At 40.3% G+C, this 27,059-nt stretch overlaps 1 protein-coding gene across 1 annotated transcript in view; it reads left to right on the top strand.

The window, feature by feature from the left end:
- The window catches only part of st14a (suppression of tumorigenicity 14a), a 76,446-nt gene that overhangs the window by 17,007 nt on the left and 32,380 nt on the right, over positions 1–27,059 (top strand). Inside the window, exons 2-7 of the mRNA XM_034168520.1 lie at positions 3,328–3,487; positions 19,649–19,779; positions 19,884–19,954; positions 21,770–21,936; positions 22,093–22,128; positions 23,141–23,375. Coding sequence (XP_034024411.1) covers positions 3,328–3,487; positions 19,649–19,779; positions 19,884–19,954; positions 21,770–21,936; positions 22,093–22,128; positions 23,141–23,375 — 800 coding nt within the window. The remainder of the gene's footprint in view (positions 1–3,327; positions 3,488–19,648; positions 19,780–19,883; positions 19,955–21,769; positions 21,937–22,092; positions 22,129–23,140; positions 23,376–27,059) is intronic.

Raw genomic sequence — 27,059 nt, 5'->3', positions numbered from 1 at the left:
CTGAAGAAAACAAATGTTTTGATTGTGATATACGTTTTAAAAAACAACCATTATACCATTACGAAAAATCAGTACACTCTGCTTATAAAATACTTATGGCTATGACAGTTTTTGTTTCTCACAGTCTTTTCGTAAGCCCTGTGATAGTTATATTATTTGTTTTAAGGGAATGATGGGAGGGGAAAGACACCAGGGTGGTTCTTGACTTTTCTGAAACAGGACAGACTAGAAGTTTATATGCTGCCCTGGTAATCAGAGTTTTAGGTTTTATGGTATGGTTTTTGCAGACATTCAGAGAAACCTGTGATTTCCACAAATGGTTTGCTCCGAGCAGGTTTAACAGGATTTTCTTGATATAATCTTTGTTCTCCCTCCCCTTTCTGTCTCCCGTGCTGAGCTGTGACTCACACAAATTTTTCCTACTTATTCATAAAGTATCATCTCCGAAACTGTCTGTTCTGGTTCCTGTGAAAGTATACCGATGTTACACTGTATTAAGCTTTGTTTCTATTGTGGCTGTCAAATATACTTGAGCCCTGTTTTACAACAGTGATGATGCACACTTTGCCATTTGATAGAGTGTAACATATGATAGATTGTAGAGGTGTCACAGATCCCCAATCCACAATTCGGATTGGCTATGATTTTTAAAATGCGTATTGTCATTTTTTGGGGGGTTAGTTCCTTAACAAGAAATTGACCACTGAAAACAAAGTACCTTTCCCTGTGGTCCTGATTAAAAGATGAAGACAAAGTGTCCAATGTTTTACATAGTATTTCAAAATAAAATATTTAACTGCATCATGAACAGTATGAGTGAATCAAACATATCCATTTGCATTATTACACTTATATTGTGTCAAATCACAGCAAAGCTGCTTCAGCGTGCTTCAGACAAGTAAAGTCTAACCTTACCAACCCCTAGAGCAAGCACACAGATGAAAGTGGTAAGGAAAAACCCCATCTGATGATATTGAGGAAGAAACCTCAAGTAAACCAGACCCACTGCTTAGGCCATTCTAACAGTTACAAGGTTTTTACAGAGCTGAAGAAACAGAAAACAGGAATATAAAACATCTGCTGCATCAGCTTCAGGCATGGCATCTCTAGGTGAGTCCAGCATCCCATTGTCTACAGACGCCACTCCCGTGCACTTCCCTCTGCACCTTGGGCAGAGAGAAAAAGAGCAGAATCAGTCTGCCCGAAAAACCACACCAAAGGTATAATTCATCAGCTTTAAATCGACAGGAAAGCAGAGAAAATACTGAAGCGATCGCCGGCTGCCCTAAGCCCTAAGCTTCACTAACAGACCCAGAGTTTAGATAAAGTTGAGGCTGACACCTGTTCCATTACTAATGAAATGAATTTTAAAGGATAGGAAGCATAGTTCCATACTATGCCGGTGTGCTAGCCATACTAAAGGGAGAATAAATGTCTTAAATCTGGACTTGAATGTCTCTACAGAATCTGTTTTATTGATGCATGGAGATCATTCCACAAAACAAGTGCATGATAAGAGAAAGCTCTGTGTCCCGCCAACTTTTTATTCACCTTAGGGACACAAGTAGTCCTGCAGCCTGGGAACGCAGAGCCCGGGCCGGTATGTAGGGTTTAATTAGTTCAGCTAAGTAGGGAGGTGCTAGTCTGAATAATTTTATGGGTTAATAGCAGAACCTTAAAATCTGGCCTCACAGAGACAGGAAGCCACTGAAGAGATGCCAAAAATTGAGATTCAAATCAATGTTTTTGATCACAAAAGTAAGAGAACTATTTACAGAACAAGTTTTTTATTAACTCAGAACATGAATATTCTTAAGTGTATAAATTAATATTTACAGAACAGCCTCAGAATTGAGATTCAATGTTTTTGATCACAATAGTAAATGAACTATTTTACAGAACAAGTTTTTTATGAACTCAGAACATGAATATTCTTAAGTGTATGAATAACAGAACAGCCTCAGAATTGACATTCAGTGTAGTAGGAAATTATGAACTACTAAGAATGCATGAACTTTTTATGATCAAACTGATTTTTTTTTTCTTTATTTATTTTTACTACCTAACGTTCTTGGCATTTTTTTTTTCATACAAAGTTAAACAATATTGATTAAGGTGTGTGTGTCTGTGTGTGCGTAACTGTGTGTGTGTGTGTGTGACTGTGTGAGGGGGAGAGAGAGGTTGTTCAACTGATCAGTTTATTTTTTTGAACTGCAGTGCGAAAGTGTCAGATACTGCATGCAGCCATATACAATAAAAATATTAATATAGGCTACTTTGTGTGTTCAGCTGTATGTGTGTAAGTTGTCTGTAAGACTTTTTATTTTTTAATGATCTGTGTGAACTTGGTGATTCATGCAAACATCCAATGATGGCAAACAGGGAAATATGTCAAACCTTGTTCACTGTATTCTTCTCAAAAGCACCGCATTCAGTACGAGCAAAGTTTTCTAACTGACTTTATATCACCAACAAAACGAAGAGCAAACAAACGGTTAAAAATAAATAAATAAATAAACCCAACCGGCATGGAGACAGTGACCGATGCGACACGAGCCGTTTTCAGCTCTGTCTTGTCAAATGCACCATGTACGATACAAAACAAGCTCACCAAGTAACTTTAAATATCATACAAACTGAAAAAGAGGCGAGCTGAAGAAAACGTAAGGAGTACTGAGAGAGCAACATGAGGTAGAATCAAGCCAAATACAGAGAGAGAGGTCCTGTCTGTGTGTGCATGAGAGGCTGCAGAGAGATGTGTCTGTGTAGGGAGGGGCGGGCGCTGTGAGTGACTGGCCAGTCACAGAGCGTGAAGACAGTCACTTAGCCAGTGAGAATTTTCCTTCAGCACGAGCACAGATATTGACAAGTTTTACTCATATCATGCTCGTACTCATCAAAAATGCTTTATCCGTACCGGATACTCATCTGAAATGAGTATGTGGTTCAACCGTAGTGACTATATCGAAATTAATGCAATTATCACTTTTGAAAACAAGTCACCATGACATGAAACCACACTTTGGCAAACTCTGCAATTAATCCAAGGTTCATATATGCACCAAACTGTGGGGGATCGATCTGTATGGATCAGAGACCAACTATGATCCATTACACCACTGACAGGCTGGAATGCACCTAAAATGCACACTTATTATTTGGTGCTGTTAGCTGTCTCCAGTTGCATTATCAAACACTGTTCACCAGCAAAAACATAAGATATACCCACTCTATAATTCTAAGTTCATTAGGGAAAATCTTGTGCAGTAACAATAACAACATTGCAGGTTCTTCATAACTTAATACTGGCTCTCTTTGTGTTTCCAGGACAGTGACTGGGACCCTTCTGTCCAGTTCTTGCCAGCTTCAGATAACAAAAAACTTGAGAAGAAAAAGGGTCCAAGTAAAATCGGGGCTTTGTTTGGTGTAATAATCTTCGCTGCAGTGATTGCTCTCATGACCGGACTCCTGGTGTGGCATTTTCACTGTAAGTAGTCCTTTCTGTATTCTATCCTTATGTATTGGGATGAACAAAATGTAAAAGACTATTGATGCTGCCACAGAACTGGCAAGCATCTCTTTCTTTTTTTTTAATGGCAGCCTAAGTAAATGTTGGGCAGTTGGCATGTTCTGGCAACTTTATGGTGTTTGTTTTGCAAGTAAGCAGTGAACCTTTTCATATTGCTGACTCTAAGTTGATGGTTTTGGTGCTCATAACAGGTTAATGTTGGAGGAATTGCAAGAAGTTGTATATTTGCTTCTCCATGCATTGGAAGTAACTGGACAGTATTTTTACCTAATATTCATTGCACTTTTGCAATGACAAAGATATTCTGATAACTGTCCGTTTTAGAAATCAGAATATATAAAGTCTAAGTTTGATCTCAAGTGTTACAGTTATTAGCTAGTTATCAGGTCCGGCTCTGGCCTGCGGAGGCACTATGGTGGGAGGCAAAACACTGCTGTAACACAAAAAAGGTGATGCAAGATGATGATGACATTTATTGAGGAACTGGTCCTTGGCTCACTGAAGAGTTTTGTTGAGCAAAGATGCCTGAAAACCTTTAAACTGTGTTTAAAAATTTGTGATAGGATAATGCGGTAGGATAGGTTTTTCTTTTTGTATGATATCTGATGTGTATAAATGTCAGGATTATAACTAGATTGCATTTGTTATTAATGGCCCAGTCACACGACACATGACGATTCCTGAGCGAAGGGAAAAGGTAAAAAATAGTCACTATTCGTTGAGAAAATGTGGACGAAAGAGCTTTATCACTGAACAGCCTGCGAAGCAAGAGCGCAAAAAGGATGAAAGAGGAAATTAACAAAACTGAAGCTAACGATCTCGACGCTTTAAAAGAAATGCACCTGGAGCCACAGCTGGAGCAGTGTTTGTCTGCATCTCTGAGTTCCTGTGTGCATGTCTGTGGACCCACCTGCTTTGGTTCCTCATCCAGAACAAAAGAGGGATCATCTCTTTCATCATCAGAATCTACACTGTCTGTCAACACGCTGCACGCTCCATCTTGCTCCAATTTATATATATATAAAAAAAATAAAAAACAAATGGTGTGCCGTGGTCGCTTATCACTGTATTATGTTCTAAGCCATATATATTGATTTATAACAGAAAACTGTCAAAAGGGGGAATAAATATAAGTGTAAAGATGATTGAATATATCAGAGCAGTAAACTGATCAGTGCTTGTGAACACTGCGTATTGACTCACATGTGCGGTTATTTCCACCAGCTGCAGCTGATCCACAACGTGAATTCTGCCTTCCAGAACAGCTCTCTATATAATCTTTTGAATTATCTACCTGTTGCCACATATACAGAAGAGCTGTATTGTCATTTCTACACTCATATTGTTATATTTAATAAAAAATAATAAGCACGCGCAGCACATGCTGCATTCAAGTACCGTCGGAAATTACACAACTTTTTTGTTTCAAATTCAGCAGTTGCTTGTGTCAAAATAATTAATTGTATCCACACAAAAGATGAATTCTTACCTATATAACATGCCTGAGCGCATTGAACCTGACTCTCCACCCAGATAAAAAATCCAAGCAAACAGACTGTTTGCCCTGTAATTTCAGATGGTACATGAATGCAGCAGCAGCCTCAGCGCTCACAACCCGGCTTTTGCACTGTGTGAAAACATTCAGCTGCTCGAACGAAGTCAAAGTAAACAATAACGTTACAAAAACTAAACAAATGATTAAAAAACATCAAAAACGGCAGCAAAGCGAAACACGGACGAATTGAGGTTTTCGTTGCCCTTCGTTCAAATTTTTCAACAGTTTAAAAATCCTGATGAGGTGCCAGCTGCAGGAACAAAGCTGAGCGAAGCTTAAACAATGCCAACGAAAGTCAACGAAAGTCCAGATTTCTTGTTTCATCAGGGCTTTGTTGCCCTTCGTTAAGGACCGTGTGACTGGAACTTAAGATTAAACAATTACAGTTTTATCTTTGGGTTTTATCTTGTTCTGTGCTTTGATTTATGAAAATAAGCATGCAAATGCACGTTGTTTTTGTTGTTATTATTATTATTAGCTGACCTCTTGTATTGGTTTGAGGAGCAGATGACAGTTGGTCATTATTAGTAAGGTTTGAGTCATGCACTGTAGAACATTCTGTAGCTTAGTGGGTTAGTACCTCTCTTGTAAACGGGAGGTCCTGTGTTCAAATCCCAATAGTGCCTCTATGCTTCTGTTTAATCTTTAACAAGAACAGCCTAAAATCCCAGGTTTAGTGACACCAACGTCAAGCAGTGCATAGTTGATGTTGCACTGTTGACAACACATTAACTGTTATGTCCAAAATGTTAGCTGGACTGAAGGTGCATGTTCCTGGTTCAACACCATGTACATCTGGAATTGTGTCCCACATAAAACTCATGCCAAGTCAACATGGAATCAATATGGATCTACTGTGGTGACCACAGGCAAAAAAGGAAAAGCCTAAAGGAATTACTAGGCATTGATGGACATCTGGGAGTGTAGACACATGCCAACAGCTGCCAGACATTGGCCATAAACCAGCTATTACACTGAATTTGCACTAACACAAACAATCATTTGGTCAGAAATTCACACAATTTTCTAAGCTAATATGTCACCCATCTCCTGGTACAGGCCATGGTTATCACCTGCCTCCACTACTGCAGTGCAATTCTAGCAGGCCTACCACCTTGCATGGTGAACACCATACAGATGGTCCAGAACAGTAGCACGTCTGGTTCTCATCAACCCAAAAGGGCTCATTACCCTCTCCTTCTTGAACTCCATCAGCTACATGTTGCTGCCCACATCAGATTCATGTCATTAATGCTTACCTACAAAGTGACATGGGTCTGCACATACGAGGGTAGGCTGAAAAGTTCTAAGGCTCACTATGATACAGTTAATGCATTAACTGTATCATCGTATCTACTTAAAAAAGTAAGTCCCTTCGGCTGCTCCCTTGTTTGCACTCGGGGTCGCCACAGCAAATCCAAGGTGGATCTGCATGTTGAATTGGCACAAATTTTATGCCGGATGCCCTTCCTGATGCAACCCCCACATTACATGGAGAAATGTAGCAGGGGTGGGATTTAAACCTGGAACCTTCTGCACTGAAACCAAGCGCATTAACCATTTGGCCACCACAAGGCTTATTGTTACCTCTCAGCCACTGTGCTTCTCCAGGGAGTGGCAGCTAATATTGCCATCCTGACACAAACAGCAACCCAGTCTTTTCTCTTTGTGGTCCCCCTATGTTGGAACAAGGGACCAAATGCTATCAGAGAAGGGGCACCCATCTCTACTTTCAAGAAGCTGTTGAAAAACTTGGTCTTCTAAGAGTACCTCTTCCCTTAAACATCTGTAACATCTCTAACATGCCTAAGGGCCCCTTCACACCTAGTGCAAATTTGGTCGATTTGTGTACAACTTCAGGGCGACACACGGTGGTAGAGTCCATATGAGTGCACCACGAAACATCGTGCCGACAGGCAGGCATGCACGATGCCTAGGGTGGTTCAAAAAAATAAAAGTTGGAAATTCATTACGCTCACCCCTTCATTTTATGATGCTTTGGGAAAAAAGAAAGCCTGCCAAATATTTTTGTCATACATTAATATTTAGAGGTAGCACACCATAGCTGAAGGTTGTAAATATATCAGTTATCGCTGCCCGAGTGCCCGTGCAATAGGTTATCCATTATCCAGTATCTAATCACATCACTTATAAAGAGGATAGAAGTTAACCACCTGAGTGTAACTAAAGTATAATTTTATATTCAATTTAAAACTATACCTGGGTTTAAATATTTCTCACAAACATACTTTCAAAAATATTATTTTAGGCTACAAGCTGAAAATTTTGCTTCAATTCACAGCGTCTTTTCTTTCAGATCTTTGGTGATGGTGAATCTAACATGAGATAAACGTAAAAAGAGACACTTGCTGACTTAACATGCTTAACCATTAACTGGAAACTTCAGTAAAACATGTCAGCTACTAGAAGTAGAACATTTGTATACCTTATTGGTTCCACCAACTGAAATAAAGGGAAACAAATTGCCCTCAAATGGGCAAATACTCAAGGTATTTTTCTTCAAACACACTGATTTGAAGAAAACTGTCCATGATGCTGCTGTGACCTCTATAGACATGGCAATTCCTTTTTGAGAGAGAGCTAGAATCCCACTGAGGGCAAAGCAGCATCTGATCACAAAGTTAGAAAAGGTGTTCGGAAAATGGAAAACATTGAAAAAAGACCAAGAATCGCAATACAGACAAGCAGAAGAAAGATGAAACAGTGTTTTGTGAATCTTTGGAGGACTTGTTTGACATGGCACATCAGGATGTCCTAACAATGATAAAGTTTGAAGATGACAGACGGTTCCTACTTGCTCAGCGAGAGAAAGGTAGAAGGGGATGCATGACAGGCATAGATAAAATACAAACTGCCAAAGAACAAAGAGCAGAAAGAGGAAAGCTGCAGAAGCAAAATACAAAGAGAAACTGGAGGAGCCTGGACCATCTAATGTCTCACTACCTGACACTGTCTCCAGCCAGAGTGAAGAGAACACAGAAAGTCCAGATGAAGAATTTGTTATGCCAGTGCCACAAAAAGCCAGTAAAATTAAAGCTGTTGTAACACCAGGACTTGCAGCAGCATTGGATAGGACCAAAACAACAGACAGAAGTGCCACCTATATTCTGACTGAAACGGCAGCAAGTCTTGGTCATGATGCAAGCAACTTAAATATCATTATCATGTAAAGGATGTTCTCTTATGTTACACAGCTGTATAATTGATTCTTGTGCTGATTCATACATTTTTGAATATTAAGTACTGCAAGGCATAAAGAATATTATTGTTTGGAGCTAGATCAAAATATATGTGGAAATATATAAAGCATAGACTTATTTAAATTTATGAATAATGAAACAGTATTTCATCAATAAAATGAAAATGCAATGTTTGATTGTTACAAAATCTTCGCTACCCCAGTATGTAGGTATTGTAGGAGCATGATACATGTACGAGAAGAACTGCATCTCACAATTCATGTTTTAGTGTTAACTATTTTATGGGATATGAAAAGATTTGATTTTCCAATGTATTGCCATAATTTCTGTCCTGACATATCAGTATTAAACTGACAGAAATAATTTGGAAATATCTGGAAATGACCATACTATATGACAGTTATTGCGAGCAAAATCTTTAAGGGCTGTGTGCTACCAGCAAAAAGTATTAGAGTTTTATGAAATTGTACAGGATGTGTTTTTATGTTAGGTACAACAAATTTAGAGGGTGAGACTTGAAGTTTTTTGAAAAAAATTTTTTGACCATTTTTATGGACCACCCTAACGATGCCGGTGCAATGGTTTGTGCACACGACGGTGTCTGACTGGAACGCAGTGTGAACTGCTGCAGCTGTTCGCATTGTGTATCATGGGACGAGCTGGACCACATCGCGCTGCTGATGTGGAGGAAAATTAAATAAAAACAAGCAGTATAATTAGTGAATATCACTGATATAAATAATACATAAAGGGGGACGCAATGCAGAACCCTGCGGTGAAACAACCCTGGTTAAAAAAAACACTCACGTGATTTGAACTCGCACATCCTGATTACCAGACAGAAGCTTTACCACTGCACTACAGTCACTGTCTCGTAACAGGAAGCGTGAAATGGCTGAAATCAACAAGCAGACAAACGTGACTGAAAGTGGCGTATTTGTCGTACTGTTGGCCTGTCATATGGTCCTGCAGTGCGCTGCTCACTGTCCTGTCAGACAGAGGTGATGGTCAGATCGCCTGCTGCGTGTCCACATAAACTGACGGTCTGGTCCAGCTGGAATGGCCTGTCGGTGTGCACACTCTCCAGCCCATTGCAGAAGCAATATATGTTTTTGTGTTTTTCGATGCGAGTACAGCAAGCGCTTACACGTGCATGTCCGTCAAAACACGGTGCGTGTTCTGCAGCTCTGATGTCCAGGACCAGAGATTTCAACAGCTGTCCCCGTCTGTTCAGACCACAGACCAAAATGTCACTCTGTGATTAGATGAGATGTGCATCACCTGCGACACACGCACATGTGTTGTGGGGGGAGCTGACGGCATGCCACATCTTGGCAACACCACAGCCATGAACATAGCAAATGTCACTGTCAACAGACTGGCTACACATTTTCTAAGTGCCAAACGAGTGTTGTTAGATGTTTGTGCGTGTCAGCTGGCATTTGCCTGACATCTGCTGCGAGAGGGTTCAATGTGTTCGCACAGCACACACTCTGTCTGTCAGTTGTTGGTGTGCGCAAGTAGTTGTAGCAACAGGTGTACGAGGCGTTAGAGGCAGGGACAATTTTACACGGTTTGCACACGATTCCTGTGTCATACACACTTTGACCAAACGTTGCACTATGTGTGAAAGGGCCCTTACTCACACCATGCACTTGTTGGGTGGCGCGGGAAAAATAGATTCTTGGATGCATCGCAGTGCAAGCATTGGATGATTCTGAATTGATTCACAAGTGTCAAAAATCACTTTCACCTTCCCTTTGTAAACTTATATTTCTACTTTTAGTCAAGTACATCTTTGAGCCAGTAATTTACTTTTTGTTGAAGTATATTTGCCATACAGCTTTGATGCAGCATCTCAACCACCTGTTCTTGAAATGTGATAAATGTCTTTAGGTCCACCATCCGCTCTGGGAATCTACCAAGAGACACTCTTCCTCGCCATGACAACTATGCTGTCTTTTATTAGGATAACATCTCTCCTCATAAAATTTGGCCAGCAAATATAATGTGGTCCCACCTTGAATATAAAATTGCTGGAAGGAAAAGATTTGTTTTTGCTTCATGTCAGTATAGCAGGCAGGACCTTAATTGTAAATGACAGTGATAATCCAGTCATGTCCACCATTAGTATATTTACATTTCCGCAGCTGCAGTGCAATGATAAGGGCCCCTTCACACGTAGTGCGAATTTGGTCGAATTGCACATAAAGCAGGAATCGTATGCAAAATGTGTAAAATCGTAGCTGCTTCCAACACCTCCAACTATTTGTGCACACCAGCAGCTGAAAGACAGAGTGTGCTATGTGAATGTAGGTGTTGGCCAAATACCAGGTGACACACACACAAACATCTAACACTGCTCGTTTGGCACTTAGTGCGAATGGCCACACATTTTCTATCATCATGAAAACAGTCAGCAGACAATCACTGTCAAGCTGGTTGTGAAATTTGTCTAAGTGGCCCATGACTGTGGAGTTGCACATGCACCACACATGTGGTGCATGTGTCTCGCACGTGCCCGTTTGTCACCCCCGCACTTCCGTAAAATGCTTATGTATGTACAGGTCTGATCGCACACAGCAGGGGGAGGGGCCTGTCAGCTGATCACAGCACACTGACAGCTGGATGACCGCTCAGTGCACACATTATAAACACAGAAACCACCGCGAGGACAGTTATATAAATAATTACAACAATAACTACATACACAATTACATAATGAAACGGACTGAACGGACAGGGGGTGTGTCCACTCACATCTGTGGCTGTAAAAATCTCTCCTCCTGGACGTCCCAGCTTGAGAACACATTCTGTGTTTGGAAGTACATGAACTTATAACATTCCATTCCTCAGTGAGTCTGCTTGCTGTCCTCACTTGGAAATGTATAAAACATCTTTCGCCTTTGCGCCGGACTGCAGAGGCCGGACACAGCGCACCTCGTCCATGTCTTTGTTGATTTCAGGCATTTTTGTGCACTCAAATTACAGGCTAGCGATGGTACCGCAGTGATAAAGGGATATTTAACTGCAAGGTTCTGTATTGTGTCCCCTTCTATGTATTATTTATATCAACCCAATTATATTCACTAATTATACAGCTGGTTTTATTTTGTTCTTCTCCACATCAGCAGCGTGATGTGGTGCAGCTGCTCGCACTGGGTTCCTGTTTGAAAGACACCATCGCACTGGGATCGTGCACGTCTGCCCATTGGCGCGATGTTTGCATGGTTCGCTCATACGACCTACTTTGCTGGGAGTCGCCCTGAGTTGTACTTTTTTGCACTATGTGTGAAGGGGCCCGAAATTATTAAATGTGGCTCAGATCAAATTCATTATCCGCGTTTGGGTCAAGGTTGTTAGCCAACTAAGCAGCTCACCCCACACTTCCGTATCCTTGGCCAAGTCTTGTAACTATTCCTGGGGGATCCTGAGGTGTTCCCAAGCCAGCTGGGAAATATAATCACAACGTGTTCTGGGTCTTCCCCTGGGGCCTCCTGCCACTTGGACATGCCCGGAAGAATTCCCTGGGGGGGACAGCCATTGGGCACCTCACCAGTTGCCTGACCCACTTCAGCTGGCTCCTTTCAAAGTGAAGAAGCACCGCCTCTACTCAGAGTCCCCACCTCATAGTCAAGCTTCTCGCTGTCACCTGGAGCGTAAGCCCAGATTCCTAATAGAGGAATCTCATTTCCACCACTTGTATCCGCGATATTATTCTTTCAGGCCTTGCCCAAAGTTCATGACCATACATGAGGATAGGGGCGTAAATCGAGGAGTAAATTGAGAGCCTCACCTTCTGACTCAGTTCCTTCTTCACCATGATGGTTCGGTACGGCGTGCTTAAAACATCAGACACCACCCCAGTCTGTCTATCAATCTCGCCCTCCAATTTACCCCCACTGATGAACAAGAGCCCAACATACTTAAACGTCTCCCCTTGGGGCAACAACTCTCCCCTGACCCAGAGGGGACAGTCTACCTTTTCACAGGACCATGAGCTCACATTTGGAGGTGCTCATTCTCATCCCAGTTGCTTCACACTTGGCTTCAAATCTGCTCAGTGTGCATCAGAGGTTACTGCCTGATGAAGCCAACAGAACCACATCATCCACAAAAGGCAGAGATGCGACGCTGAGGTCACCAAACTAGAGACCCTTCAGCCCCCCCCCCCCCCCCCCCCCCCCCCCCACACACACACACAGGACACTTCGAAGGAGCTAGTTGTGTGCCTTTTCCATGTCCACAAAATACATGGACTGGTTGGCTATACTCCCAAGGCCCTTCTAATATCCAAGGGTAAACTACCGTTCCATGACCAGGACAGAATGCGGGCATTGCTCCTCCTGAATCTGAGGCTTGACTGACTTTCTAAGTCTTCTCACTAGTACCCTGGCATAGACTTTCCCAGAGATACAGAGAAGTGTTATTCCTCTGTAATTGGAACACTCTCTCCAGTAGGGTTGGGTATCGAGAACCAGTTATTTTTGGGTATTGTTAATAAATGATTTGATCCACTGACATCAGTAGCCTTTTTGCTTAACGATTCCCTTAGCGGTCCTTCAGAGCAACCGTTGTTTTTGGGGGTGTTTGTTGGGAAAATCATCATGTCTCTACGTTGATTACAGAACCCTTGCAGGGTCTGTAATCAGCCGTTTCTGCAGTGCGGCTCTTCTTTGAAGCAATGAAGCATTGATCTGACCCGCTGCTTCGTTGATTCTTTGTTTTATTTCATTTCATCTTAATTTTTCCCCACTAAAACCTCAAAGAGCATATGTCTGAGAGTAATATTTACCTTTTTTATGTTATGGCCTTCTGAAACAGTTGATAGATGTATTTTATAACGTAAAACGGGACCAATGCAAACGCATTAGGATGTCTATGGCATTTTCAATCTTAAAGTTAGCATTAAGCTGTTGCAGCTGTCAGCATGTTTGTGTGCATTTGTTTTCTGTATAATAATGGCTCAGCGTTTGTTGTCATAAAAGAGTCAAATGTATTACAAATTGTAATATTTTTTTAATTTATTTTTGTTTCTATATTAATAATAATAACAGCAGCAACAACAATAATAGTAATAATAACTAATAATGCAACAATACAATTTTAGAGAAAGAGACAAAAAGAACCTGATTTAAAACACACCAGAAAATATAAAACCAACTAACAATGAACATAAATACATATAGAAATAAATAACTGTTTCCTGTGAACACCTAGTGACTCTTACACCTCCACTTCATCCCTGTTTTATTTAAGTTTAATGACAATTTGTTTCAGTCAAACCATATTTTCAATTTGTTAATTTCTTCAGTGATTTCCTCCAGAGCTATCTGCCAAGCTAAAAAACTGCTGCATCCTAGTAAGAACAGAATACTACTGGAATGAATTTGAATAAGGAAAGTTGGGTTTTTTTTCTCACCAAAATGGATGCTGTACTCACTGCAGTTTATTGTCTGGAATAGCCCCAGATTGCATTTCAGAGCTTCTAGAATTCAAACATTTTCGTGCGGGTGGTGTTGGTGGTAGTGGGGGGGGGGTTACAGCTTTTTTTGTTTTTCATCACTTTCATCCCTGAATATGTCAATCATGAGTCACTTTTGTGCGGATTAAAGTCACTAACTGGGACTCCTGTCTTGCTGCAAGAAAGAAACGAGAATCGCCCTCCATTGTGTTCACACAGCTCCAAACGTTGCGCGGCTCTCTGACAAGTCAAGTTAGAATGATAGCGTCCAGTCGGAATTAATTAATTCAAAGCAAAACGCCATTTAAATCAATTGACACCTCTTTCCAAATGTTGTAATACAAAGAAACTGCAATCGATCAAAACGTTTTTTGTTTTTTTTTCAACCCAATATGAGATGTCCTCAGAGATACGGAGAGACATTCATGCCAAAATGTCTGAAAGGAAATGCTTTTGACAAAAACTACAGATTTTGTTTATTTTTATTTATGTCCAGAGATCAAGGATACAGTGACCAATTTCATTTTTATTTACTTTAAAACTCAATAAAATGTTGTTGAGATAGAAAACCTGTAAAGCCTACTTTTAGTACACAGAAAATTTACAAGAGGTATCGATAAGGGAATCGATAAGGAATCGTATTGATAAACACAATCGATAATGGCATTAATATCGATAAAATCTTATCAATATCATCCCTACTCTCCAGTCCCCTTTTTTTAAAGATGGGGACCACTACTCCCCATCATTAGAGCTATGTCAGCTTATGTAATTAAAAACTGAAGTCACTCTGGAATAATTATGGTTCACTATCACATTTAACAACACATTTTTTTTTTTTATTTAAGATAAAATGCATGTATATGTGATGTATCTTTCTCTGTGTGCAGTGGTGTCATTCTGCACATGCAAATTATGCACTGCGTGTAGGGCACCACAAAACCCAAGCTCATGAAAAATCATCCTAGTTGGCTACTAGCAATGATATATCTAAAATTTATGTATGTATGTTAATTGGTATAAGCAAAAGGAGGAGGAGGCACGCCAACAGGAAGCGGCATGGGCAGCCTCTCTCTCTCTCTGTGTGTGTGTGTGTGTGTGTGTGTGTGTGTGTGTGTGTGTGTGTGTGTGTGTGTGTGTGTGTGTGTGTGTGTGTGTGTGTGTGTGTGTGTGTGTGTGTGTGTGTGTGTGTGTGTGTCACAGCAGACATTTTCCCACTGACGAAAAAGGCTGCCGCGGCCCGCATGTCTCAGCCCTGCACTACAGACGAGGAAAGCACCGCACTGTCTTGTCCCAGGCGGGAGGAGACTATGCGGGGCTCTCTTCTTGTCTTCTCCCAGCCTGGGAGAACCACGCACGGACTGATTGATCGTGCAGGTGACGATCTGGACTGTGGGAATCATTGTTGCCACATCGGAATGTTGAAGATTAGTGAGGGTGTTGTTGTTCATGTAAGAACTTGAATCTTCCAGATCCAGAGTGTTTTTGTTTTTTTTTTAAATCCACTGCATCACTTTAATAGTGTCTAGTGCAACATCACCCGGATCATTTTTGGAATCATGTTTTCTGGAATTAGGCTACAGAGAGCTGAATGATCCTTTGTTTACAGCCAGTGCTCTGAAACACTTGATGCTTTAAATTCCATGTGCAATTAAATTCCCACTTATGCTCACTGATGTTAAATAAGCCTTAACTGCCGTGTAATTGAACATTTTATTTCAAAATCACGATTTAGATCCTGTTCAATGTTTTAGTTCTTTATGCCACGTTTAATGTTGCAGCTGCTGATTCTTCTCATTATTACTCTGATTTTTGTTTTTCAGAATTAATTTAGTGTGTAGATTTGTGAAAATTTACATCGACTGTATGATGTTTCGTCCATGAAATGGTCCAAAAATATAAAGAGAATTGAATTGACAATGATCTAAATGGGAGAAAAGCACAAAAGCCTGTTAAAAGCTGAAACATGAAAAAAGTTTAACTTTTTTTTTTTTAGAGGAGTTTAATTAATTAACTACAGACTGTAGTTATTAATTACATTTTTAAATAATGGTGGTGGTATTTATTTATTTTACATTTTATATTTATTTCTTGTCATGTTCTGTGCCATTGTCCATGCGAAATAACTCAATTTAATATTGAGTATTGAGAAGTTATTTTGGAAATAAAGAGAACCGCACTGACAAATTCTGAATTATTGTTACTTTTTTTTGGGTGGGGGTTGGGGGGGCACAAAGCATTTGTGCTTATGGCACCTAATTGGCTAGCACCAGCCCTGTCTGTATGTATGTGCACATTGTGCAGGGCACCAGACTGCCCTGAGATGGTGATATTTTGTGACCATTTTTGTTTTTGTTTGTTGGTGAGACGAAGAGCTCGGTGAATGAACGTTACATCATCTACACACGTCACAGCAACCTGCCAAATCAACTGGCAGGTTGCCAAATCAACTCCTCCCACATGTTGAAAACCAGGAGGGAGGGAGTGAGAGGAGGGTGTGAGTTACAGTTTCACCTGGACGCATTTGTGTTGTCATTTGTGAACTGTTTTATCAGTCTGCTAAAGTTTCATCGAGTGAGTGTGGCAGGAGAGGGAAAGAAAAGAGCAATACAGAAGGGAGAGGAGAGAGAGCAAGCTTGGGACTGGTCTCTCTTTCACCTTATGTGGGTGTGTACGCACGCACGTGCCTGTAAGCACTGAAATGCAAAATGCACATATTTTATAAATTAGATGTTCCTCTAATTATTTCTTACCGTAACTTATCAATTGTTGTTGCTTCAGATGACACAATAATGATTCCTTAACATAATAATAATATGAATATACATTCAACATTTCTTTGTAGAGTAAGTAAAATAACATGAAAGAGCCATGTAACGTTACTTTCATGTCAGTGTTACAGCCAGTCAACAATGGCAAAATGAACCACTGCTCTCTTTTGTTTAAACAAATATGGTTCCTCCTGTACCACAGCCAGGCCCTCAAATCACGTTGCTGAGGTTGAAGAAGAAAAATCAGATGCATCATTTAAATTAATATGTGACATTGTGAACTTGACATAAAGCAGTATATTGTAATTTTTGTATTCATTACAAAGCATTTATCAGTAGTTGAAATGGTGCAAATGTGAATTATAGCATTGCGGTTTCATTTAAGGTGTGCACCCACAATCTTCTGCTTGGGCTCCTAAAATTTTCAGTAAGTTGCTGCAGTGCTTCTCGTAAAAATAAATAAAAGTTAGTCTGGACTGGAGCCCTGAAGTGAAAGTGAATGTACAAGTTATGACTCACTTGCACATGGCATCATCATCATCAATGATGACATGAAAAAATGTTGGGGTTTTTTTTGGTTTGTTTTTTATTTTTGCAAATTTATTAAAAATAAAAAACTAAGAAGTCACTCATACGTATGTATTCACACCCTTTGCTCAGTACTTTGTTGATGTACCTTTGGCAGAAATTACAGCCTCAAGTCTTCAGTATGATGCCATAAACTTGGTGCTCCTATCTTTGGGCAGTTGTGCCCAATCCTGACTTGTCTCAGAGTTCCTGCTGCTGAAAAACATCCCCATAGCATGATGCTGCCACCACCATGCTTCACTGTAGGGATGATGCCTGGTTTCCTCCACCTGGCATTCACACCAAAGAGTTCTCATGGTCTGAGAGTCCTTCAGGTGCCTTTTGGAAAACTCCACGTGGGCTGCCATGTGCCTTTTACTAAGGGAGTGGCTTCTGTCTGGCCGCTCTACCATACAGGCCTGATTAGTGGATTGCTGCAGAGATAGTTCTCCTGAAAGGTTCTCCTCTATTCACAGAGGAATGTTGGAGCTCTGACAGAGTGACCATCAGGTTCTTGGTCACTTCTCTGACTTAGGCCCTTCTCCCCCGATCACTCAGTTTAAATGGGCGGCCAGTTCTAGGAAGATCCGAACTTCTTCCATTTAAGGATGATGGAGGTCACTGTGCTCATTGGGACCTGTAAAACAGCAGAAATGTTTCTGTACCCTTCCCCACATTTGTGCCTCGAGACAATCCTGTCTCAAAGGTCTACAGACAATTCCTTTGACTTCATGCTTGGTTTGTGCATTGACATGCACTGTGAACTGTGGGACCTTATATGTTGACAGGTGTGTGTCTTTCCAAATCATGTCCAATCAACTGAATTTACCCCAGGTGGACTCCAGTTAAGATCTCAAGGATGATCAGTGGAGACAGGATGCACAAGAGCTCAATATTGAGCTTTGTGGCAAAAGCTATGAACACTTCTGTACATGTAATTTCTTTGATTTTTTTTTTTTGGTTTTTTTTTATGTAATTTGATTTGTATTAATTTTTGACATTTATCAAACACCAAAACAATACCCTTGGACAGAAATAAACAATGGATTACACAGAAAACAAAAAAATAAATAAAGAACAAACAAAAAGGCAGCAGGTTGTGAAACAGGCAGAGTCTATCACAAACTGTCAAAAAATAGAGGTTATAATATAGGGAAGGCAATCAGTGGGTGCAGTGCATTTCATCACCTTTTCATGTTTACATTGTTTCCCCACATACATGTTTTCTAAAAGCCTCCCATTGCTCATCAGCCACAGTATTGCCCTCCTTCAATCTCATCAGCATTTTTTCATTTGCAACCATTTCCTTTATTTGAACCTTCCAAATCACCCATGTAGGAGTTTATGGTTCCTTCCAACATATTAGTTTTTTTTTTTCTTTAATAAATTTGCAAAAATCTAAAAAAATGGGATATTGTGTTTGAGGGGAAAAATGAATTTTATTCATTATGGAATAAGGCTGTAACATAAAATGTGGAAAAAGTGAAGCGCTGCTATTACTTTCTGGATACACTGTGTTTTCATTGCACAAATAGAAAATATTCATTATTTGTTTTATATGACACCTAAGTAGGTCCAGGTAATTTAATATTTTACTTGAAGTTAAACAGGTGTTTCTTCTCTGATCAGAAATCAGACAGAAGTGGGGAAACAGCTGCCTGTGCCCACCATGCAGTTCGCTCAGCTTGATGAGCACAGCTGAAGAAACTCAGGAGTGCGTGCTTCGCGATTGCGATCAGAACTTGTCTCATTCTTCATCTGACAGCACTTCTATGGCTGCTCAAGATGTCTCTGTGAACATTTTGACGACTGGATTTAGCTGTCTTGTGTCATCAGGATATATTTACAAAAAGCTAATTGAGGCATTCAGTTAAATGAAACATATAGGATAAAATACACGGTACATTGAACCAAAATGCGCGATTCGTGACATCACTGATAAAAATGGGACAAATAATGAATGTTACGTGACATACAATCCACCAATCAAACTACAAGGATCGATTTAGGTTCATATAGTAGAGGTTAATATATGGTCATTTGCATTGTGGGGGAACTTCAGCGTTGATATTTTGGTCCTGTGGTGTATGAACAACAGACAGATGTCTGAGTGTTGAGGATTTCAATGGCTGGAGAAAGCCAAGGGGGCAACCATGTTTCACCTGGCTGTGGCAGATAGACGATTATTTTAGAGATGTGGGAATGGACCCATTGTCTGCCTAGGTAGTTGTCATCCAGGACCCAAGGCGCTTCTGTGATGTCATGGATGTGGTGAAGTGCATGCACGCAGTCTTGACTCTGCTGTGTCTGACAGCTTGCAATCTGAACAGTTTCATGGGACACAATCCTCAGAAGGGTGCAGTCCCTGAATTAGGATGCAATCGATAAATATATATCTCGACCTGCAGCAGTACACACACACACACACACACACTAAATAAATAAATGTCACCTCAACATTGGCTGAAATAAACGGAAATGTCTTGTCAGGGGAAAATGAGGCAGAACAGTGTTCTCAGACTTGTGTGTGTCATTCTACAGACCGTAAAGATGTGCGGGTCAAGAAGATTTACACAGGTTCCCTGCACATCACTAACCAGGTTTTTGAAAATGCCTATGAGAACTCCAACAGCACAGAGTTCCAAGCCCTGGCGAAGCAGGTGATCTCGCAGGTAAAAACTGCCCAGGCACCGGCACACATCTCTTTGCCTTTGTCTTTTATCAAAATTGATCTCATGTGGTCTGTTGTGTTTTACCTGTCTCTTTATTTCCCCAGCTTAAAGCAGTCTATTCAAAGAGTCCAGCACTGGCCAAATACTACATTGGTTCTACAGTTCAGGCTTTCAGGTATGACTGTGCCACTTTAATGTATTTAAATGCGTATGCTATTTATTCCCATCACAAAAAAAATTTTTCTTGCGTTTTCTTTTGTTTTTGTTTATTGTATGCTGATGCAGATCATTAAGGTATTTATTTAGTTGGCATTTAGATGTTATTCATGTAACTTGCTTACCATTGTCTAAGAAGCCTCATTATCTCTTTGGATCATTGGGTTCAGATAGTAACTTTATAATTTTATGTTGCTAAAAATTGAACACTGTGGTGCTAAAAGTTACAAAATGTCCATTTTGGCAAAAATGTAATCTGAAAATATCATCACGTGTTAATGCCAATCATTCAGAGTTTTGTTGTTTTTATGCATTGCTTAGTAATCCTTGATATCTAAGGGCCCTGTCCCACTGGGGAGAGGATTAATTGCGCATGAGTTGAGTACACAAATTGCGGGCGTTCGTTGTCGTCTGCAACAAAAATGGCCAAAAATGACAAATGTCCCAGTATGAATTACGGATATATTAATAATATATAGCAAATATATGATGAACAATCACGGTTATATAACGCATGTAGTGAGGAAACTGATCCGACACATTGAGATTATCACCGCAGTATTACGGGTGTATTATGAATGCATCGCGCACGTGTTGCGCGTGCACGGCATCTGCATTGCGGTCATAAAATAAGCTCACTCAGGCCGTCGGCATCACTATTCACACCAACAATACAAGCTCTGGAGCATTTGCTGGACTTAGACAAGTTGATCACAGAGTCAATGTTCATTTTTTCATGCAAGGGTTAACTGTTCATGAGTTTGGGGAGTGGAAGGGGGGAAGCCGCTCGAGGTGTGAGACAGTGTTTTTTTTTTGAGAGTGTCACGGAAAACAAACCTCAGCGTGAGTTGTGGCTATAAACAGCAACTCTTCCTTTTGTTGGTGTTAAATAAAAGTCCTGGATTGCAGTAGCTGTTACATCTTTGTGGATTTACACAGCCGGACTGACTGGCAGGTATGTCGCTTTCTGACACACATAGTACTTTGGGTTTATGTGACGTGTTTGTTATGCATTCACAGATTGTCCGCAAAGCAGATGTAATAAAAACGCTTTATTCCTGGCCAATCTGTATGCATTCGCTACAACATATTTTAGTTTGTGATGTGGACATGATGGGCACGCAATATATCTGTGTTACACACTGTCCTAGTCCGGCGCCAAGCCGCAAATCCCCGTCAGTTGTGGATATCAGCGGTTAACGGCAGATATACAGTGCATAGAGTGAGTATGTACTCTGTATGTAAGGCGGATATTATCCGCATCCAGGTTTTTGAACAGCTCAAAAATCTCTGCAGATGATCACGGGCATGTTCGGATGACGGCCGACTCATACAGGCATGTTACACGGATATTGCGGATGTTTGGCGAATATGGGCCAACTTTGTGCGCAGTCCATACGCAAATCCTCCTAAACGCCAGTGGGACAGGGCCCTAAGGGTTCAGTCGCACCAAAGTTACTGCAACCATGTACAGTCACCTACCTATCATGTTGAACCCACAAATCTCTGAAATGGACTTGTCAAAGGCTGTGATAGGGCCCGTAACAAAAGGAACACTCTAAGAGCAATGCTAAATGAGGCCTCAACTGATTCTAAACAAATGCTTTGAAACGTTCAGTTGATTTGCTCCCTCTCGCACTGATTTTTTGTTGTTGTTGTTTCAGTTTTTGTATTTAAAGGTTGCAGTCAATGTAATGTAATGTCTATCTGTGCACTAGCACATATGTTTGACAGGTTGATCTTGGTTGAATTTTTCTGATTTATGTTTTGATAGTGAAGGCAGCGTCATTGCCTACTACCTCTCAGAGTTCAGTGTGCCAAAAGGGCAGGAAGCATCGGTTGACAGTGCCATCTTATCCATGGACAAGCTAGTGGATAAAACACAACGCTCCTTCAGTAGAGCTGGCAGTGATCTGGTCTTCGACGATGTTGTAGCTTCAGGTAGAGTCAAAACACCAGTTCCCATCTGTTTTTACTTATTATTTGCTGCCCTGCTATCCAGTTATCTCTTTGTTGTTTGATTACTAACTTATATTTCGTTTTTCAATCTCTGTGTCGTAGTATTTATGCTGGTTTGTTTTGTGTATCTCCTCACAGCACTTGACACCCGCATGCTGGCCACATCATTTCATGGTGAGTGCTCATCGAGCATGAAGTTCCTCTTTCAAAGCATCTGTTAGAACAAACACAATATCATGATTGTGCCTGGCGGGGGGGATTTCAAATAAATTGTTATTGGTCCGTTGATTAATACATTTTTTTAAGTAACATTCATCTAAATTGTATGGCCCTTTAGACTTATTACAGCCTTCTATATAAGATCATCTGTACCGCATTTGCACACGTACATTAGAGCCCAATCGGCAGCTTTAGCTTCAGCTCATTTAGCTTAGTGATTTGCATATTTCTCCCTCTGCATTGCATAATATCATTAAACAATGATAAACAGGAATCTAAAGGGATTTCAATGCTTAAGGACAAACCTGAGCTTGAACACCCATGATCTCCGATTCCTTGATCAAGAACTGTCATTGATCAACAACTGATTTCACATGGACATGGGATTACTGTGGGAAACCGTTGCAAACACTACAGTATGGCATTGCTTTCATAAATGCCACTAAAAGCTTTATTGTGCAAAAAAGCCTGATGTTAATCTTGTTCAGTCATTGACATTTGCACTTCTGAGATGGCAGCATTAATGCAGAAAAGTACCTTGAGACTTTAGAGCAATACTGTATATGCTCCCTTCAATACTATATCTTTACCCCAGTTTTTTTTTTTTTGTTTTTTTTGTTTTTTAATTAAACAAGGCAATGTAAAAATCACATTCTGTAATATTTTTTGTGGGGGGCGGGGGAGGTTGCAGCCGGAAATACAGAATGGCTGTCCATTAAAAAAATGTAATGAAGTTGGCCACATAAAACATTAAACATCTTGGGTTCATATACGATCTGCAAAGAAATAAACATCAAAGTAAATATAAGAATCACTGTGGGGTTTTATTGTTTGCATTTCCCGTATCATCCCGTCTTTTTCTGTTTTTAGGTTTTAAGTTGGAGTTCATATAGAATTCAGTGTGAAATTTATTTATAAAATTGCCAAACTTCATTTGATTTTTTTTTTTTTTATTTCTCTGCCTCAGGTGTCTACAGATATTCATTACACACAAGCCCAAATCTCAAATCATTGATCAAGTCTGTTGGCTTCCCCGACGCGCCATATCCACCCAATAGCTTTGCCACATGGGAGTTACGAGCAGACCCTGGATATGTCCTCAAGCTTGATTTTGATACTGTGTTTCTGGAAGAGGATTGCAAGAATGACTTCATAAAAATTTATGATTCGCTGGCAGCCATTGAGAGCCGCACTTTGGAAGAGTGAGTTTGCCTTCTGTCATAACCACATGAATACCTCCTCTGCTTACCACACTGTTTCTTAATCGATTCATTTCATTTTAATGCAGTGGTATGTTTTGTGTTCAGTCTTTCTTTTGTTGCCTTTGGTCACAATTGAGGGCAGACTTTATGTGATCACCGCTGTCTGTGCATAAAATATCTTAATAGCAGAAACGGATGTAGTCTTGGGGGGGGAAAGATGTGATTGGGAGGAGAGCTTATGGTCAGGAAAGAGCTAATTACATTTTGTTGGTGATTCAGATATACATCACTTTGTACATCCACCAAGAACGTAATAAAATCTTCAGCATTAATTAATTCATTTGTATGTCTGTTAGCCGGATTACGTCCAAACTACTGCACAGATTTTGATGAAATTTTTTTTTTTACCACAGACAGATATTAGGCCATGGAAGACTGCACTGAATTTTGGAGGTGATCCAGATTCTGGATCAGGATTTCAATTTGTACGCTTCACTTTGTTGGATTTTGAGGATTCCAAAAAATAAAACTACTTAACAGATTGTCTCCACATTGACTCCATTAGACTCCATTAAATTTTGGAGGTGATCTGTGTCCAGATTCTGGATCCGGATTTCTCTTTGTAGACTTTTAAGGATTACGTCAAAAGTACTTCACGGATATGACATCACGATGTAAAACCAAGATCGGGAAGACACAATTTTGTTTCACCTTGTGAATTAAATATCAGATTGTAGCATCTTGATTAGTTGGACCATTCTGGATCAGTATTCAATTATTGCATTGTGTTGTGAAGTCCGGATCTAGGTAGAGTCCGGGTCACGATGTGAATCACATATCTTTTATTATGAGACCTCATCAACCCAAAGTGGATGTCAGAAATCTCTGATTGCTCTTGTTTTTCCTTACGGTCACACAAAATAATCTCATTATGTCACAAAGAACTACTGTATTGCTCTCCTGTGCCATCTCCTTTGTTGGCAGAGATAATAATGGCTGTTATTTTCTGTGAAAGAATGTGCTCTCTGACTGACCTAATTTTTGTTTTATTTTATTTTTTCCATATCTTGCATACAGTTCATATAGCTCATCCTGGGCTGAAGGCCAGATGTGCTGTTGGTTTCATGAGGCGTCCGTTGTCCATCCATCCACAATTCAGAAAAGTTGTATTTCCTCCCTTAGTTCTCTCCAGATTTCAGTTCTGATTAATGTTTTAGGTAGAACTCCCCTCAAGAACAAAACTTGATCTTTTGTTTGTTGATTTCACATTGCAAACAAATTGTTTACAACTTTATTTTCAGCAAAACTATATTTCCTCCCTCGGTTCTCATCTCCATACTTGGTTGTCATTTAGTGGGATTTTCTTTAATGTGTTAGCAATGTAATTACGTTGATTTTATAACTGTTCAAGAACTGATAGCCCACGTCATTGATGTTCTGGTTGATTTGAACTGATATTTCTGTATATATATCACATCATAAATCAGGGACATGCCGCTATTCATCTCGATTAGTCCAGCAGCGCAGGCTAGTGTATGGAAACTAATTCTGTTACAAAGACTTTGTAAACTCTGAAAGGTAGTGCACAACACACAGGTTACTGTGCAACAAAAGGTTCAAGAAATTGTAAAAATGGCATTTATTCTTTTTGACAAATCTATCAAGGTAATAGATGTGTGGATGGATCAGATGCCTGGGTGGTTGGCATCCAGGACCAAAGGAGATCGATGCAGCACATGCTACCAGACTTAACCATGTGAATACATATTAGCTGCCGTACCAAGCATTTTAATTATTATCAATATAAGGCGTCCGTTGTTCAACATCCATCTATCCATATTTCAGAAAACTTGTATCTCGTCCATCAATTTTCAACAGATTTTGGTTGTTTGTATTGTTTGGAAGAACTAATCACTGTGTACCAAACGTGGTTGTTGTTTTATTAAACTTTCACAAACGAGCTTGTAATTTATCTGATTTAAGGAGTTGATGATGAGTGAGTGAGACTTCACACCTGAGCTCAAGTGACCTCCAGTGACCTGTTACTCTTAACACTTTTTTTTTTTTTTGCATCACTGTGACATCAGTGACTGAACAGAGGATAAATATTTGAGTCTCACTACTGTAACTTAGAAGTACATAAGCTCTTTTGGATCAAGAGCAAAGCATTTTCTAGGAAACAAACATGTCCAGTTAGCCTGACTTAACCTACTTGGAGATTTTTGGTTTATAATCCATGGACATCGAGTCATCGTCTTTAGTTAGTTAACATCCAAATCTTGCAACCATACAGTTAGACAGAACCTAAAGAGCTGAACTTTTGTTCTGCAGAAAAGGTATCAGTATCACCAAGCGCCTCTGTCCAACATCCTCGTGGCTGCGCCTCTGTCCAACATCCTCGTGGCTGCGCCTCTGTCCAACATCCTCGTGGCCGCGCCTCTGTCCAACATCCTCGTGGCCGCGCCTCTGTCCAACATCCTCGTGGCCGCGCCTCTGTCCAACATCCTCGTGGCCGCGCCTCTGTCCAACGTCCTCGTGGCCGTGCCTCTGTCCAACATCCTCGTAACTGCATAGGTTTACCAAGGCCTTTCGAATCGAAAGGTTGAGGACCAAAGTGAATGGTCTCCAAAGGTTTGACACTTTTGCCACGTACAGATATAGAGGTGCATCTCAAAAATTAGTACGTATATCTTGAAAAGTTCAATATTTTTGTCAGATATTTCAGAAAGTGAAAAGTCCATATAAAATAGAAAAGTTCAAAGGAAAAATAAGAGAATAGAAAAGTATGACACCAACCTTTTAGCACACTTGGTGATGATGATGCAGCACAAAAGTGTCTCTCCCCTTTATTATTACTACTACTACTACTACTACTGCTACTACTACAGTTATTACTACAACTACAGTGCTCAATAGCCTATGTCGCTCCCCATATGTCAGAATGTATGTGGGCAAAGTTTGGCTCAATTCCAGTGTGCTGTTTGGACAGGAGATGAACAGACACACACATACACATGCAGTTGTCTCTTAGTGTATAGATGTGTCTAGAATATCTAATATTTTCACTTTCTGAAATACCAGACAAAAAATATTGAAGTTTTTTTAGATGCACCTGCACTTGTGATGGCTGAGTCCAGGAAGTCATAGTCAGGATCTTATTCTTGTTCCTGGTCAATAGCAAACTCAGATACTCCGATTCCTCGCTTGGCTTCTGAAGTGCTGCAATAAGGGTGTCCATTGATTTCACTACGATCATAGCGACATCTGTGAAGCCAAGGTTAGAAAGCCTTTCCTGGCCAACAAGTGCACCTAAGCTGCGGGGCTCCACAACCCTAACCCTAACCTTCTCCAATTACTGGGTGAGGCACCCAGTAATTGGAGCAGACCAAGTGGATGCCTATGCTTCACCTGGCTGTCACACATTGGTGGCTACTTTAAAATGATAGAAATAGACTGCTTTCCTGCCTGGGTGGTTGCTGTCCAAGGAAGTTCTCTAGTGTGGTGAATTTGGCAACAGCACATGCTGCCAGACTTGTGGTTAATAAAACAGTTCAGTAATGTAGAACAGTGTCTGACTGATTAACTAATAATGACTTAGTCATACCATAGTGATCTAGTAACATAATTTTATTTTTCAAAAGTACAGCACAGTTGAGTTAAATTAAATTATTACTCTTCAACAAT

The sequence above is a fragment of the Thalassophryne amazonica genome, chromosome 4 (genome assembly GCF_902500255.1).
Source record: "Thalassophryne amazonica chromosome 4, fThaAma1.1, whole genome shotgun sequence".
In the NCBI taxonomy this organism is placed as follows: Eukaryota; Metazoa; Chordata; class Actinopteri; order Batrachoidiformes; family Batrachoididae; genus Thalassophryne; species Thalassophryne amazonica.
Note: the sequence above shows the minus strand (reverse complement) of the source record. Positions and strands in the feature narration are given on the sequence as shown.